Genomic DNA, 16,777 nt, shown 5'->3' on the forward strand with positions numbered 1-16,777 from the left:
CTGCTGCCGCCCCTGAGCTTCCTGCTCTGGCCCCGGGGAGTTCTCAGCTGGGCCCACGAGCATGAGCTCAGACTCGGCATGAAGCAGCTGCCACCTCCTCCACACAGAGCCGGCTCCGGCCTGTCCCAGGCTTGGCCTCAGGGGTGAAGGTCCCAGAGTTCAGATCCCACCCTTCCCAGGAGGCCTTTCCAGCGCCCCCTGGTCCCTTCTCAGGGCAGATCACCTTCCACATCCTGGCTGTCCCGGGATGTAAACAACTTTTTGCCCATCTCCTTGAAACAGCAGCTGCTGCCTTTCTCAGCCCACCCTTAGCCGGGGGCTTGGAGCCCATCATGGACCCTGAGCCAAGGAAGAGAGTGGCCCAGGGGGGATGAGGTCACAGGACAGGGTCATGGGTAGCGGCCTCAATGAGGCCTGAAGGAAGCTGACCCTTGGCTCTCAGTCTGAGCTCTAAGTGGAGCTCCGACCCAGGGCTGGAGGAGGCCCCGCCCCGTGTGTGAGTGTGTGAGTGTGTGTGTGTTTGGGGGAGACGGTGGATCTGGACTGAATCCGGATTCTGACGGGCTCAGCCCTGTCTCCTGTCCGAGAGCTGGAGGGTCAGAGGAAGGACCTTTGAAGCCACTGAGAACTGGGCAGGAAACTGAGGCCCTGAGCCCTTGACAGAACGTCCCCAGAAGAGACAGATTTGCGTTCCACACTTTCTGATGACTCCAGGCTCTCTCCCCTGAGCCACACTGCCTCTGAAAGTTGAGCTGTCCATCACGGGAGGAACATAACTGCTAACTAATCTGCCCGGACCCCGACCTTTTCCCCGGGCTCACCTTCCTGGGCTCTGTCTGCCCACCCCCCCGCCAACCCCTTTTGGTGCTCTCCTTCCCAAAAGTTTGCCTGGCTTTCCTATATATTTTGATAATAATAATGGAACTCCTACATGGCTGGCACGTTTGCACCCCTCACCCCGTAAGGGGTGCAGGGAAGAGGCTCCCGACGAGCAGCTGGTCAGGCCCTGTGTGTCCCCGGGAGCCAAGTGGGAGTGGGAGTGAAGGCAGGGCTTTTTTTTGTTCTTTCAATAGTATTTCCTTGTTCCAAATACACTCGGAGGTCGTTTCCAACACAGATTTGGTGCATTTTGTTCCCCGTTTTCTCCCTCCGTCCCCATGACGACGACAGGCTGTCTGATGTAAGTGAACCACGTACGATCCCTTTGAATGTATTTCCATATTTAGAGAAATCGGGCCAGATGGGAGAAGAACCACGTCAGGAGTGAGCAAGCAAACAAAACCGGGTGGGATGCCCGGGAAGCCAGGCCTGCGGCCCCTTCTCCGCCTCCGCTGAGCTCCAATCTCACGTCCTCATTGCCTTTCAGACACCCAGCTCCGGATGTCCGGTAGCTCGTCACCTCAACATCTCCAAACGGAGCTCGGGGTCCCTCCCCCAAACGCACCCGAACCCCCCCACATCTCCCTACTTGGCTGGGCAGCACCAGCCGGTCCTTGGGCCCTCAAGCTAGGAGTCAGCCCGGACTTCCCCATCTCTCCCTCCCTGCCCCCTCCATCCAATATGGCGCCCTTTGTAGCATCTCTCCATCCCACCCCCTTCTGGCCCCCCCATTGGGGAGCACTGGGGCCATTGCACGGTCTCTCCCCACTGTGATCCAGTCTTCACTCTGTCTGATCCACTCACACCGCTCCCTCCCCAGGATCAAAAAGCAAATCCTCAGGCTCTGAAATCCTTAGTTCTTCTTGCCTTCCCACTCGACCCTCTTCTCTGCCTTCCCCTTCCTTGTTTCCTGCCCAAGGCCCGCCATCTCTCGCCCTGGTTCTCTTTCCCTGGCTCCCCCTCCCCACCCTGGGCCTGGAACTCTTCCTTTCTCCATTTCTGACTCCTGGCCCCCTTCCAGTTGATACTGGATCCCGTTTCTGCAGGAGGCCCCTCGGCTCCCTTACGCGGGAGCCTTCTCTGAGAAGGGCCGGGCCCTTCTGCCTTCCCTTGCACCCGTGTCTGCCAGAGGAGGGATCCGATTTCACAGGCGCGGGTCCGACTCCAGCCCGATCACGGTCAGCTTGCCTCCCACGGGCCCGAGCTCCAAAGGAAGTTCTGGGGAGTTTCCACAACCTCCCTGAGCCTGTTCCAGGTGAGTCTGCACTAGCTGTGGGAGCAGGACCAAAGTCTGCGTCTGGGCAAGTCACTCTGCAAGGATTCGATTTCGTCACCTACAAAACGGGTACGAGGCCTGGGCCGTGTGGGTGAGGGCGCCCTGGCATCCTGGGCCTTCTGAGGCTCGCGGATTTAATGGGGTGTAAGGAAACTACGGCCCAGAAAGAGCGCGGGTTTAAGGTGACCGTGGAGGCCATTTGAGCCTTGTCCAAGGTCTCACGTATCACGGAACTGAACTTGGAAGGGACCTTGGCAATGATCTAATTTACAAGAAAGGAACCCCTCCGAAAACACTAGCTGGGGTTCTAGATGAGGTGGGGTAGAACCCCGAGCACAAGATTGGGTTCTCGACTCCAAAGCCGGTCTTCACATGACACAGAAATGTGAGCTGTCCTTGATGGAGGGGGCCGGGCCGGGCAGCCCAAGTCACAGAGGCTGCTCCGGAAGAGCCACAGTGGTTCGACCTTCCTGCTGGGCCCAGGGCCATACTATAGCGTTTCTTCCTCCTGGGCCTTGGCCCAAAGGGGCAGAACCTCTCCCAGCAGGCCTGAGGCAGCAGCTTACCTCAACTTCCGTAAAGTGCAGGGGGCGGCTGGGAATACCCGAGCCAAGCACCTAGGACGCGTCATCGTGGCTTCTGAGCCAGCAAATGTCAAGCAACTCAAGGATCGCCATACCTTGGATTTCTACTTAATAAAAGTTCTACTATAGGGGCAGCTGGGTGGCGCAGTGGATGGAGCAGGAGGACCTGAGTTCAAATCTAGCTCAGACACTTAACACTTCCTGGCTGTGTGACCCTGGATAAGTCACTTAACCCCAATTGCCTCAGGGAAAAAAAAAAACTGCCAAGTCCCCAAAGTACAAAATCCTCATTGTTTTGTCACAAACCACTCTAAATATGTTAGAAACACTCTTTATTATTGTTAATGGTTATTTATAGAATACAAAAAATTAGTATTTTCACTTAAAAAAGGAACAATTATTAGTAAAAGAAACAAATACCCCTTGTGTTTGAGAATGGGAAGGAGAGAATAAAGAAAAAAGCATCAGTTGGGTAGCAGAGGTCCGTCCCTGACCTGCCCCTCCCCTTTCTGAGAAGGCTCGGAGGGAATGCCCTCAGCCACTGGCGGCCCAGGGTGAAGTCTCTTGGGGCCCTGCCTGCTCCCCGGGGGCCCACGAGGGTGGGCACCAGGCGCAGTTCAGTATCAACATCCTTGAGGCGGTTTTTCAAAAAGAAAGCTCTGAGAGAAGGCCCTGAAATGGGCCTACAGAAGGTCTGCGAGTCCCTGGTGAGGACTTTCCCAGCAGCACGCAGGAAGCCGAGGGACATCCCGGGGGGTCCCCCTGCCTCCTCCCCTGAGATGCGCTTCCTTTTCCTACGGGATCAGCAGTGACCGGAAAGTTGTGAAAGAAATCCCCAACCCAGTTTTGATGGCAACGGGGAATGTTCTCCCCACTGAAAGGCCTGGTCTGTTGTTTTTTTTTGGGGGGGGTGGGGAAGAGTGGGTGATGGGGGAGGGCAATCAACCAGAATATGATTAGAAAATGATTTTTTCCCTAATTAAAATTTCCATTCAAATTGTGCTCCCGCGAAAGTTAAGGCACAGAGTCTTGCTGTAGGTGATAGAGAATCTCCAGGTGCCCGAGCTGAGTGCAGCTGGGGGGGGGGGGGGAAACAAAGGCAGCTGCCCACACCAGCTGGGCCCACGGAGCATCCCAGAGCCAGCCTGGGGAATCCAAACACTCAGTGCAGAGGGGCCCGGGGCCCCTTCCGGAGGCCTGAGTGAAGCTCTGGAGCTCATGGGGTTCCCAGAAGCCTCGGGCACAACAAGTGGGCATTCAGACCAAGGGCCCGTGGGTGGCACGGGCTCAACCCAGAAAGTAGAACTTTCATGGGGATGAAAAGGAGACTGTGTCCCGGGTGACAATAGGAATTCCAAGCCCACCAGAGTGCCCCCAACCCACCCGTCCCAGTCTTCTGTCACCTATCAAATAGCAGGCAAGCAGAAATACCCAAGGCTAGGGCCTCCTGGAGGAGCTGGGGGGCAGGTCTCCCTGGCCAGCCGGCAGTGGGGGCGAGAGCCAGGGGCATCGGGCGGCCCCAGGAGGGGAGGGTGACCACGTGTCTGGCAGAAGGAATGTGGATGGTGCGATGTCACGGCCACAGGGCCAGAGAGAGGCCCTGAACCTGACTCTGCCATTGCGACCCCAAGCTGGAGGGTCCTTTGGCTGCTTCAAGACCCAGCTTGTTCAGACAGTAGCAGGCACTGTGGGGAGGGAAAGGCCGGTCCCTGCAGAGGGGGAGGGCACCGAGGCCCCCAACTCTGGGCCCAGGGGAGCAAGGTCCCATCACCGAGTCACCGGCCACAGGCAGGCGAAGGAAGCAGGTATAAATTAGAGGAATAATTTAGCAGAGCGCGCCCTGTCCAGGAGGCGAGGGCGGGCCGGTGCCCCCAGGGCAGTGTTGGCTGCGGGTCAGGCGGGTGCTCGGTCCTCTGGGCTTGTCAGCCCTGCTCCAGACTGTCCGCGGGCTGGACCGCAGTGTATGCTGCTGGGCCCAGGGACAGCTGGCGACTGAAGAAGGAAGTCGTTCGCTTTGGCTTCACCCGCTTGATCTCCTTGCCTGGGGTTGAGAGGGAGGGAAAAGATTCGACTCAGTGGGGGCCCGGGGCGGAAGCCCATTTGCCAGGCCGAGGTCAGCAGAAGGGTCTGAAGGTCATTGGCAGGGGGCGCTGGGTGCTCCTACGTGAGAACAGGCTGCCCTTCCCTCTTCCTGTCTCGGCCTGGGGAGGGCGACTGAGGAGACAGGTCACGTCCCGGTGCAGGTTGGGAACAGTCCCCTGGCCCTGCTGGGGGCCGAGGCACTTCCACCGGTCAGGGTTCATCAGAGCAGCGGGTAACGAGGGGGCTGTGACCTCTGCTTCCCTTCCCGTGGTTCTTGGAAGCCCAGGTCACGGCATCTGGAAGGAGACCTGGCTTTCGAGGACACAGGCCTGGCGGGCCCAGGCCACGGAGGGAGTTTCCCCAAAAAGGGGGCGGGCAGGAGTGGCCACAAAAATCGATGAGATTCAAAGCAAAGGAGAGGGGGAGAAAGCCGAGGACGCTCGGCCCGGACCCAACCTGGCCCCAAAAAGCCTGCGAGGAAAGCAGGCACTAGAGGCGGCCCTTCTCCCCTTCTCCCTCCTGGATGGCCACTGACCCCTCCGAACCCCACCCGCTGATGCTCTGGCCTGATGGTGGTGGGCTGACTAGGAAGTCTTGGGTTCCAATCCAGCCCCAGACACGGGCTAGCTATGTGACCTCGTGCGACCACTTGATCTTTCTGCCTCAGTTTCCTCAAATGTAAAATGGGAATGATGTCAGCTCCTCCAGGTTGTTGGGAGGATGAAATGAGATCCTTTCTGTAAAGTGTTTGGCCCCGTGCCTGGCACACAGTAGGCTCTCATCGCCCGCTGTCTGTTCACAAATACCTGAGGGGAGGGCAACGAGCAAGATGAATGAGAGGTCATGGGGGGGTGGGAGAGGCGCACACGCCCCTGCGTGTCTCTGTGGGCACACGTGTGCACAAACAAGAGACTGCAGACCTGGGGGACACACGACCCAGGCCCCACGGGGGCAGGGGTCTCTCATCTTTGGGTAGGTCTTTAGTGACTGCTTGCTGAATACTTGAAACTAGGGGGGGGGGTGGGGAAAGCACTTGAGTGAAGACCAAGGGAGAGACAAGAGAAGGGATACTTATCCTCCAAACGCACCATGGAGCAGCGAAGGGGACAGGGAAGAGAAAGGAACAGAGGAAGAAGCCAGGCCCGGCAGAGAACCTCGGTTATCCGGATGCTGCTCTCTCTGCCGGAAGCCCGGCCCTGACTCATTTCCCGGTTATCTTCCCTCCCCTCCTTTGTCCACAAGGAAGCTGCCTCTTTTCCTGTCGTCGCCCTCGTGAGGGTAGGGCCTGCCTTTGTCTCTCTCAGTATCCCTGGTGCAGGGGACAGGGCTTGGCACACAGCAGGTGCTTAATAAGTGCTTGCTGACTGACCCATTGCACCAATAAGGGGGCTTGGGTTGCTGGGGTGGGAATGGTGGGACCTGGGATAAAGAGGCTCCTTGGGAGGGCCTGGCACGGAGGAGCCCCGGCACCGACCCTGGCTTCTGGACTGGAGAAAGCAGACTTTGAAGTGTTGGGGGGGGGGGGCAGGGGACAGAGCTCCTGGTGGCGGAGGGGAGTTGTGGAGAGGGAGCCTCAGCCTCAATGTGTTGGCGGCTTTAGGAGGGCAGTGCCAGCCCCTGGTGCGGATCTAACCCAAGCTGGAAAGCGCCGGGGCTCTCCTCAAGATCTACCCCCCACCCCCGAGGATCTCCAGCAAAGGCTGGATGTGGGGGTTGTGGAGGGGCAAGGCAGGGGCTCTGGGTGCGGCCTCTGGCCTCCCTCTGGGCCCCAGATTTGCTGCCCCTCCCCAGGAGTCCAGGCCACTCACCATCATCCACATAATCGATGGTGGCCAGGTGCTGAAGCCGGCTGCAGACCACGCTGCTTTGCCTCCGAAGCTTGTGGCGCTGAGAGGGGCCGGGGCCAGCCGGGGGCCCAACCTTAGTCTCTGGGACTGGGGGAGGCTCCCTGGTGAGGCTCAGCTCGATGCAGTACTCGATGAGGCCACTCATCAGCTCGGCCTGGGAAAGCCAGGGAAAGGAGAGGGAGGCTGGGGTCTTCCTCCACTGGACTGTGGAGGGCCCCAGGAACCGGAGTTCCCAGCTCTCTGACCTGCCCCATCCATGCCCCAGGGGAGCTCCTGCTTCCCGTTCTCTGACAGGAGGCAAGTGCGCTCACCCTGCTGAGCCTCGGTCTCTCTTCCATAAAATGGGCCCAAGCCTATTTCCACTATTTCTCAGGCCCACGAAGCTATGGGATCTTGGTCTAACCCTAACCCAGGTGTTGATTATGTGACCATCACCCTTTGCAAGGAGGGGGCTGACTAACAGGCCACAAAGGGAAGGAGAAACCCCCACAGGACCAGCCCAGAGGCCGGCCTTGCTCTGCCCCGCTCCGCCCCCAGTGGAGCTTGGCCAAGAGGCCTGAGAAGGGCCAGGGCCGAAGGGTCCCGGGGACCAGCACCAGGGAGAACCAGAGCTGGGGCTCGGTCCAACTTTACGGGGGCAGCGGAGCCCCCGGGATCACAGGCCGCCCTCAGTTACTGGGCGGGCTTGCCCTGACCTGCCTGTGAATTCTGACCCACAGAAACCCTCTCCTGGGGGCAGCGCTCCGATAAGAACCACCGAGGCCATCCCGCAGGTCACCTGGGCCGTGGGCTCCAACCATGGCCCTCGCTGGGGGACCGGGCCCTGCCCCTGTGCCCAGGCCGAGGCCGCTACCTGCTTGGAGTAGACCTTCAGCAGTTTGTTGACAGGCGTGCCCTCGCTCTCCCCGTCGAACTCCAGCCACAGGATGGGCTCGTCGTCGCCCGAGCACGTGTAGTCCCAGGACAGTTCTTGGAACCGTAGGCCCAGGAGGACGTGCTGGCAACAAGATAGCATGGGAGGAGTCAGGGGGAGGGACCGCCAAGATGGGGGGGGGGGGGGCCAGCAGGGGGCAGGGCAAGCTGAGAGGTCACAAAATCCTGCCTGTGACCCCTGTGGTTCCGAGAAGGCTCCCTGGGACTCTGCCAGCCTCCCCTTGGCCCCCAGGAAAGGCCATCTGCAAAGGCCTTTCCATACGACCTCACCTGAGCCCCACAACCCCGCTGGGCACTCAGTGCTCCCCATTTCATTGAGGGGGACCCAGACGCCGAGAGGAGCTGACCAAGGCCTCCTAAGTGTCGGGGAGCCCGCACGGTCTGCTGGCACGGGTCACTCAGGGCCCGTCCCGACACATTAGGACACCCAGAGTGGGCCCCTGCAGGCCGTACCTTCTCCTTGATGTCGATGACGTGGACGCCCTCCAGGTTGATGGCCACGGTCACGGCCTTGCGCCCACCGCGGTGCAGGAAGCCCTGGGCCGGCTTGTCCACCTCGCCGTAGAAGAAAGCGCACCTGGGGACAGGGGCCGGCCGTCAGGCTCGGGGCCCGGCCGGCTCCGGAGGCCCCCTTCCCGCGTGACTCACCCGTAGTAGGGCAGCTCATGGCACTTGAGCAGATAGGCCCGGTAATGCCTGGTGAGCAGCTCAGCCTCGGCCCCCACAGCCTCCTCCTTCACCTCCTGGTAGGCACTCAGCAGGCCCTGCTCCCCTGGCACCAGCCGGGGACCCCGACTCCGGAAGGCTGTGAAGAGGCTGTGAGGTCGCTTGCAGAGATGGGCAGGCAGGAAGGAGTCGAGCTTCTCTCTAGAGGGCAAGAAGTGCACCCTCAGGGGAGGGGACTCCCCCAGAGCGGCCCCCCCGAAGCCCTGGGGCTAAGGCTTCGGATGTGTCTGGGCTGCCCCTGTCCCCGGCCCCAGGAGAAGGCTTTCCAAAAGTCTGATTCTGGACATTTCTCTCGGGCCGGAGATGTGGAGCAGATGGCCCAGGGGAGGGAAACAACCAAGGCCCACAACGGGACCACCTCAAAGCCGGGGCTGAGGGAGGGCAGGGCCTGGGAGCCTCGGGGTGTTAACCCAAGGAGACGGGAAACCCCTGAGAGCGTGAGAGTCAGGCTGCCCGCTCGCTCAGGTCAGGGCCTCTTTGCAGGCCATGGCCCTGCGCCCCCAGCTGCTCAGCCCCCCGCCGGCGGTCTTTCTGGCAGAGCCCAGGCCCCTTTCCAGGAATGTTTTAACTACTTGGGGAAACACCGCATGTCCGAGGGACAGAAAGGCAAGTGCGGCCCCCCCTGCCCCGGGCCCCGAGCCCCGAGCTGGCCTTACTTCACGGCGCAGGCCGTCTGCTGCCCTTGGCGGTACGGCCCCAGCTCCAGGCGGCAGACCAGGGCCCCGAGCTTCTCGCAGTCCTCTGCGTCGCAGGGGTAGCGCACCTCCAGCACGTTGAACTTGGCCTCCTCATACAGTAGCCTCAAGACTTCCTCATTGTTGACCTAGGAGGCAAAGGGCCCTCAGGCGGAGGCCGAGCGGGGGCCAGAGCAGGGCCCTAAGGGTGGAGGGAGGTGGGAGACAAGGCAGAGCTGGGAAGCATCCTGGGGAGTCTGTTCTGGGCTCTGGGGGACCGGGCCGCCTCACCTGCAGCTCCTTGCGCTTTGGGAAGAAGACGTTCCTTCGGAATTGCAGGGAAGGCTCATCTGGGGACAGAGATGAGATGGTCACTGGTCCCGTCCTCCCCACTCCAGGGCTCCCCCCAGTTCCCCCACTGTTCGGGGGGGGAACAGCCTCAGGGAGCTTTTGGTTCATCTCACACCAGCACCGTGAAGCCCAATGAGGGCCGTGGACAGGCTGGCTGTGGCCCTGCTGGAGAGCGGGTCACCAGCACGGCCGGACCCGGGACAAGTCGGGAGAAGGCCAGGAGGTTCAGTGGGGCCTTGGCCCCAGGGCTTCACTCAGGGTGATGAGAATTGGACTTATTTAAATAGCAAACCCACTCCTGCCAGCCTGACGTGGAAAATGGAGGTTCAAGGGCGGGGGTGCTACCGACCCGTGGCCATGTCATCCTCCGAGGCGTCCGTGAAGCGGTACAGCAGGTCAGGCCACTGCCGGCAAACCTTGTAGGGCTGGTGCTTGGGCTTCAGCTGCACTTCTGGCGGGGGGTGGGGAGGGGGGGAAGAAAAGGGCCTCAGGGGGTGCAGGAAGGTCCCCCTCACCTGCCGCTGCTTGGGAGCCCCCAGCAAGGCCGAGCTGCCGGGCAATGGGACTGGGTAATTTGGGGAGCCAAAGCTGAAGGTCAGCAGGCCTGTGGAGGGCAGCTCTCCATGGGGCGTATGAGCCCAGAACCCCACTCTTCTGGGGCTCAGTCTCCACCACACCCATAGATGGTGGCAGCTCACAAGGTACTTCACGTGTACAAAGTGATTTTGTCTGCTACGGAGAGTGGGAAGGGTTGCCTTTGGCTTGGCTCCCCTGCCGCCTCCTTCCTGTCCTGGGAGCTCTCAGGCCTCAGGGGCACAGACTCGGTGACCTCTTGTGCTCTTCTGTGACCCCGGGGGGCCTCAGCACTCCCACGTCCCCCACCACATTATACTTGGCAGCACTTCTCAAAGTGGCCCCTTCCAGGCCCTCCAACCTGCTGCCCCGGCCCCTCACGCACCTGCTGCTGCTGTCCCGGGGGAGCTGTCCAAGCTCAGCCTTCCTGGGAAGCTTCCGGGCCCCGGCTGTGCGGCTGACCCTGGGACTCACCGACCCCTGGGCCTTCAGAGTTGTGCCCTGCCCCCAACCTCTTCAGTGCTCCCCAATCCCCCCAGCCAAAACGCTCCTTTCCAACGGCCTTGTGTCCCCATCCCCTCCTCCAACCCAATTCCCTTCCCCAACGGCCCCTGGGTCAAGCTGCCAGTGTATGTAGTCCTGGCGTCTCCCTCAGGAGGGTGAGCTCCTGGGGCCCAGCCCGGCACGGGGGGCCCCCAGTGGCTGAGTCATGGGGACACCTGGCCTGAAGCTGGCTGCCCTGCCCTGGGCCCCAGGCTGGGAGGAGTGGGCAGAGCCTGGCGCCGTGGTGGAAGGCCAACGCCCACCTTCGAGCCTGTGCATTTGCTTCCCACCATCCCAGAGGCTGGGGCCTCAGACCTTACTCGGCCCCCAGGGCTCGTTCTCCCCGTCTCCCCTGCTGGGAACTACATCTGGGAAGCCTCCTGGCCGACGAGTCAGGGCCACAAAGACGCCTCCTCAGTGCTCCCCGGGAGGTTCTGTTCTCCCTGCCCGGGGCCAGGGGGACAAGGAGCTCAGTGAGCAGCGCGCACCCCCGCAGAGCGCCTCAAGCCAGCCAAGGGCCGGTTCCCACAGCCGGAGTCAGCCATGTGCCCAGAGCGGGGGGGAGGGGGTGGACAACAAGGGGCACAGCAGTGTCGGGCACAGCACGCCCCCGCTTTGCTGTGAGGGGTTCTGCTCCTGTGCTTACTAGGTAGCAAACGTAAGAGAAAGAAAGGTTTTGTTCTTGGTCCTTAGAGCAGGAGTGTGAGGCGTTATGTGTAAAAGAAACTGGGTCCAGAGGGAGGCCGTGGGCGGGTGGGCCTCCGGAGTCTCACCTGTGACAACAACGCCTGCTGTACAAACCTGTCCGAGCCGCCGGAGGCCTGGGGGCAGACGTCTGCAGCATGCTTGGTGGTCCCCAAGGGCCCATGGGAGCCAGCCTCCAGCACTGGATTTCCAGTTCCCACCTGGGGTCTTCTGTCCCACCCCCATTTGGGACTCAGGCCCCGCCCCCTCCGCTGTCCCTCTTCTCCCCTTCTCAAGTCTCCAAGCCCCCCGGGAATGGGAGCGATTCTTTTCTCAGCTACCTCGAGTCATTGCAGGGTACAAGGCCCCACCCCCTCTGCTCACCACCCTGCTCCCCACACAGCAGGGGCCTGCGGGGCCCAAGAAAGGCCCAGTTTTCTACTACCATCCTCCCCCCAGCCCCATGTACAGAGAAGGCCCAGAAAGGAGGCAGGACCCGGTCCAGCCCCTTTCCACACAGCAGATGCCCCCTCCGGTCCGCGAGGCCCTTACCAAGGAAGGGTGAGATGAGCCAGAGGGCAAAGGCCTCCACGGCCACGTCGGGGAGCTGCAGGGCCTCACGGATGGTGCGATGGAGGTCCTGGGCGGTGACGGAGGCCACGTTCTCCACGGCCAGGGGCAGTGCGCTGTCATCCATGAGGTACACAAGCACGTCGGCTGCTGTAACACAGGCCGGGATCAAGCCACCGCCACCCTGACCCTGCTGCCCATGGGGCTTCCCCCGGGGAAGGCCTAGCCCGAGTGGGGGTCTCTGCGTGGAGAGGGTCCCTAAGCTCTTCCATCAGCCCAGTGCCCGCCCCAGCATGCCCTGGAAGTGGGCACCTCCTGCAAGCACGTGGCACCCTGGGACTGGGACCCAGAGCACAAGCACACGCCACAGGACATGGGGGCGCTGGACCAAGGCCCGTGTGACAATCCCCAGACCCAGGAGGGGCCAGCGGAGGGTCAGGCCCTGAGGGCAGCCTGGGGCCTGGCCAAGTGGACCTCCCACCGCCAAGGGCTAGACTGGCCTCTCCGTGGAGGCTGCCCGCGCCCTCCTGCCTTTCTCTGGGATTCTTGGCTCTTCACGGTCCAGCTCAAGGCTGACTGCCGGTGGAGCCTCACTGACTTCCACAGCTGCTTCTCGGCCCAGACTCTGTCTCTGTACGAGGGCAGACCCCCGAGGGCGACTGGATCATGTCTAGCAGAGTGCCTCGTATACAGCAGGGGCCTAATAAGTGCCGGCTCCTTGACCAACGGCGCACAGTCTGTGAGTGCCGGGGCCTCTGCCAGCTGTGCGACCCTTCCCAGGCCTCAGTTTCCTCATGTGGAAGATGCATCTGCTTCCGAAGACTCACAGCGGGAGCAAGGGCTGTGAGGTGGGAGGGCCCGGCTCTGCCTCCAGCTGGGCGACCCCGGGTAGACTCCTCCTCTGTGCTGATGGAAGGGCAGCCATGGGGGAGTCCTCAGTGCTTGCACCACTCGGTGTCCCCTGTCAGTCACTGAGCCACAGGGACCCTTGGAGCGCTTGCCCCAGGCAGCTGAGCACAGAGGCGGGCCATGGGCCCAGACAGTGAAAGGGGGGCGGGCTCCTGGGGGGCGGCTCCACAAATTGTGAGAGATCAAATGTGCAGGAGCCTGGGAAGGACGGAGGAAGGGGGAGAGCAGGGGCGTTGGGGGGGTCACAGGGGCGGCCCCAGTCTGGACTGGGGTGGGGTGGATGGCAAGGGCCCAGCACAGAAGCAAGGCTGGTCCACCTGGCATGAAGGGTCCCGCCCCCCACTGGGAGGGTTCTATGGGGGAGGCTGGGAAGGAAGGAGCAACAAAGATTTCCCATCCTCCCTGGCCCCGCCAGCAGCCTGTAACACAAAGCCGGCTGAGCCTTCGAAGCCCTGCACCCCCTACTCCCTCCCACCTTCCCTGGCCACACGTCCCCCAGGGTCCGGTGATCTTGGCCTCCAAACCAGCCTCTCCTTCCAGTTCTGGCTCTCTCTTGGGCCTCCCCCGCTTCCTGTAGGTCCCAGCTGCCATCCCACCTTCCCAGCAGCCTCCCCCAGCCCCTCCTAGTTCCTGGGCCTGCCCTCTGCTCCTATTCCCCACCAGTCCCACCCCCTGCTTGTGGTCTCCCTCGTCAGCGTGGCCGTGGAGCTGCCACAACAGGAAAGCCCCTGATGCTTCTCTGGATCCCCAAGGCCTAGGGCAGTGCCGGGGCCCGCCCAGGGGGCTTAGCTCAGGCCTTCCAAAATGAAGTACTTGCCCAGGTCCCTGCCTCAAAGCCCTTCTATTTCTTAACAGCAGGAAGGGGGGTGGGGGGCAGGGGGGGCAGAATCTGCCCCCCCCCCCCAGCAGGACGTGTAAAATCTCATCTGACCTTGGCAATGGTGCTAGCCTTGGCGCAGGCTTTTGCTTTGTGGGGTGCCACCGGAATCCCACAACAGCCCTGGGAGAGAGGGGAGCCCCTTTTACAGATGGCAGAAACGGAGGCAAGCAGAAGTGACGCGGCCGGCCCAGAGGCCGGATGCAGACTCGGGTCCAACACTGATTAAACACCTACTATGTGCGAATGCCCCGTGCTTCTGCCACAAAGCATCGGGCTCCACTGCAGAGAGCACAAGGGGGCGGGGGCGGGGGCCTGGCCAGGGATCGGATCCCACTCACAGGGGCAAGCGCTCACGGGGGTCAGATTCAGTGGTACGGGGACCCTCCCAAGGTCTCTCTGAAGAACTTTAGAACTGACAAGGGAGACCCTGGCCCAGCATGTGTGGGCGAAGCAGAGGTGAGTTAGCCACAGGGGCTGCGGCCGAGCACCCCGAGCTCCTCTGGCTCTGACTGCCACAGTGGGACCCACGTAACTGGACCCGAACCCGGCCCTGGCACTTGGTCCTAGAGAACGCCACGCCCCAGGGTGGGCAGCTTCCGCTCCTGGGGAAGAGAAGCCCCAAGGAGGGCCAAACTCCCCGGCCCCCCACGCTCTCCGGGGACCTTTTTTCCAGCAAATGGCCCGGTTCCCGCCCGCCTGCCTCCTGGGACCCTGGGCCGCTCTCCTCTCTCGGGGTCATCAGCCCCGGGTTCTGGTCCCGTCTGGATCTAGGCATCCAGCCCTAATCTCTCTTCTGGACTCCAAGCCCCACAGGGGGGTGGGATGCTCCGGGACCCCCTTTCCGAGCACTCCCCATTTCCTCGGCTAAACCGCCGGGCCACTGACCGTGCCCTGGGGACCACTCGGGACGCTGCCCCCAGGAAGGCCCCCCCTCCTGCGCCCCCCACTCCCAGCCCCTCCTCCCCGTGCCATGAAGCCCCTCTTTCCTCTGCCCAAGCTGCCCTGTCAGTGGCATCGGCCCGGCCCACCCCTCCCTTCTCCCAGCTGAGCGCCCCCCATGTTCCCCTTTCAGGACCCACCTCGGGCTCCCACGGAGGACACGCTGCTGCGGTGGGACCGCTCTGCCGGGCCCGGGGCCCCCGGGGCCCCCTCGCTTCCCTCCATCTGCAGGAAGAGAACAGCGGGGAGCCGGCGTTGAGGCTGCGCCCGCGGCGTCCCGGGCTCCCCCGGGGCCTCCTGACTGCAGGCCCGGCGCTGGAAAGCTCCTGCCCGCCTTGCGCAGGGGTCCCGGCAAGGCTCCCTGGGACCGCCGGGCCAAGCCTCTCGCTCGGGGGGAAGGGCTGCGGCCCGCAGAGGAGGGGGGGGGTCCGAGAGAGGCGGGGCGGGGGTATTGTCAGGGGAGCAGTGGGACCGGAGGGAGGCTGAGGCTGAGCCTGGGGGCGGGGCGGGGGGGGGCTCAGAGCGAGCTGGGGGCGGGGCGGGGGCGTGGGGGGCGTCAGAGCCAGGCTGCAGAGCAAGAAGCGGCCCGCAGGGAGAGGCTGAGCGGGCCGGGGAGAGAGCCCAGCTCCGCCGCCACGGACGCGGCTCTTCCGCACTCCAGGTCGGGGGGCTCCCACCCCAAAACGGCGCCGGAACCTCACCTCCCGTCGGGCCGGCCGCCTCGGGTTTACGGAAGGGAGTGTATGTAGCAGGAAGCGCCGAGCCCCGCGATCCCCGCCCCCTCGGCCCGAGGGAGCCAATGGGAGGCCGGAGGCGGGGCGCGGGCGCCTCTGTGTGGCGCCTTTGAAAAGACTGGCTCCGCCCCTCGGCCCTCCCACGTGGTTCTGCCCGCGGGGCACGCTGGGTGTTTGCCTTGAGTCTGGAACTTGCCGAAGCCGCACCGGCCGCGAGCTCCTCCTTTCTCTTCCGGGGCGTTTTCGGCGCTCTGGACCGTGTGACTCTGGGCCAGTCGCCTCGCCCCGCTGGCCTCGTCTCCCAGGCGCCGGAGGAATGGCCGGCGGCTGCAGCGCGCCCTGCGGGGAATCCCCAGCCCCGCCCACCCGCGGGCCAGAGGCGGGGCTCCAGGCGCCGCGCGGGCCTAGGGAGGGGGGCCCAGGGATGGCCGCGTCCGGCCCGCGCTGCCCGCAGGGGGCAGGCGAGGGTCCCGCAGAGAGGCAGCGGCCGCCCGGTAACGGCCCAGCGTCCCGCCCTAGGCCTGCGGGGGCCGGGGATGGGCCCCCCGGGGCCGCTGGTCCCGTAACCTCAGGCCCCCGGGAGCTCCGACCCAGTGTCCCAGAGAAGGCCACCAGCAGGGCCCGGGCGGGCCGGGCTCCGAGCAGGAGCCGGGCTTAAGGACGCGGCCCAGGGCCGGGCAGGAGGCCAGAGCGGGGCGCGCCTCCTGGGCTCGCGGGGTCAAGGGAGGCAGGAAGCCGCCCGGAGCCGGCGGTGACCCTGGCGTAGGAATCCCCGAAGAACCAGACAACAGGGGCCGGTGGGCCACAGGGGGGCGGAAGCCCGCGTCAGGGAGAGCGTCTTGACTACAATAAGCGGGCCGCTATGAAGGACGTGGCCGGGATCTCCTCAGCCAGCAGGGGACTCCTGGCGGCCGGGGGAGGTACTGCAGCCGGTGACCGAAGGAGACCAAGGGCGGAGCTTCCCGAGCCCAGAGTGCCCCAGGAAAACACACTCTTAGTGAGGATGTTCTGGGGACGCAAAGCCTGAAACCTCAGCCTCTGCAGAGAATCAAATTGTGGGTGACCCAGAGAGGTGAGAATCCAGGCTGTGACCCATGAGCTGCCATGTCGCCAGGTGGCAGGCACAGGCAGTGAGCCTTCCGACTGGTGATCGGAAAAGGGGGCGGCTGATCCTGTGCCCGAGGGGACCGAGCGGGAGAGACGAGTCAAGTGCTGCGTGATGTGTTGGACAGATCCTCCAGGGAAGATTTATGAGAGGACGTGGACAAGAATCACCCAGGATTCAAAAAACAAAAACATGGACACGAGCAAAGAAATAAGTCAAATGTGCTGAATGGCTTTCAAGGGAATTGCCGTTAACCAGCCTCTGAAAGACCTCCAAGGCACTCATATTAAGAGGGAATCTGGAGCTGCTGGGTGGTGCAGGGGATAGAGCCCCAGCCCTGAAGTCAGGAGGCCTGAGTTCTCAGGTCTGACACGGAACACTTCCTGACTGTGTGACCCTGGGCAAGTCACTTAACCCGGCTTGCCTCAGCAAGGAAAAAAGAAAAAATAAATTCAAGCTAAAGCAACCTGAAATTTCACTTCACACCT

General features: G+C 62.9%; 1 protein-coding gene across 4 annotated transcripts; it reads right to left on the reverse strand.

The window, feature by feature from the left end:
* Positions 1-3,054: 3,054 nt before the first annotated feature.
* FRMD8 (FERM domain containing 8) lies at positions 3,055-15,817 on the reverse strand. 4 transcript variants are annotated; one of them, XM_031944079.1, is made up of 11 exons: positions 15,152-15,814; positions 14,591-14,675; positions 11,705-11,872; positions 9,702-9,803; positions 9,293-9,351; positions 8,984-9,150; positions 8,250-8,468; positions 8,055-8,178; positions 7,522-7,665; positions 6,630-6,822; positions 3,055-4,780 (listed from the first exon to the last, which is right to left on the reverse strand). In XM_031944079.1, exons 2-11 carry the CDS (start codon positions 14,673-14,675, stop codon positions 4,662-4,664), a joined length of 1,380 nt encoding a protein of 459 aa, XP_031799939.1. In that variant the 5' UTR covers positions 15,152-15,814; the 3' UTR covers positions 3,055-4,661. The 4 variants fall into 4 exon arrangements, with proteins under 4 accessions (XP_031799939.1, XP_031799937.1, XP_031799938.1 ...); XM_031944077.1 differs by lacking the exon at positions 3,055-4,780 and adding an exon at positions 4,787-5,627 and having other exon boundaries at positions 15,152-15,817; XM_031944078.1 differs by lacking the exon at positions 3,055-4,780 and adding an exon at positions 4,787-5,627 and having other exon boundaries at positions 11,705-11,869; positions 15,152-15,816.
* Positions 15,818-16,777: the final 960 nt, after the last annotated feature.

Source organism: Sarcophilus harrisii, chromosome 6 (genome assembly GCF_902635505.1).
Source record: "Sarcophilus harrisii chromosome 6, mSarHar1.11, whole genome shotgun sequence".
Classification (NCBI taxonomy): domain Eukaryota; kingdom Metazoa; phylum Chordata; class Mammalia; order Dasyuromorphia; family Dasyuridae; genus Sarcophilus; species Sarcophilus harrisii.

Bases quoted from the DNA above. Each gene is read 5' to 3' on its own strand.
- FRMD8 (XM_031944077.1), bottom strand. From the start codon at position 14,675: ATGGAGGGAAGCGAGGGGGCCCCGGGGGCCCCGGGCCCGGCAGAGCGG. The intron at 9,352-9,701 runs GTCGGTAGCACC...CTCTGTCCCCAG, and splicing joins GGAGGATGACATGGCCACGG to ATGAGCCTTCCCTGCAATTC. The intron at 7,666-8,054 runs GTACGGCCTGCA...TCTTGTTGCCAG, and splicing joins TCATCGACATCAAGGAGAAG to CACGTCCTCCTGGGCCTACG.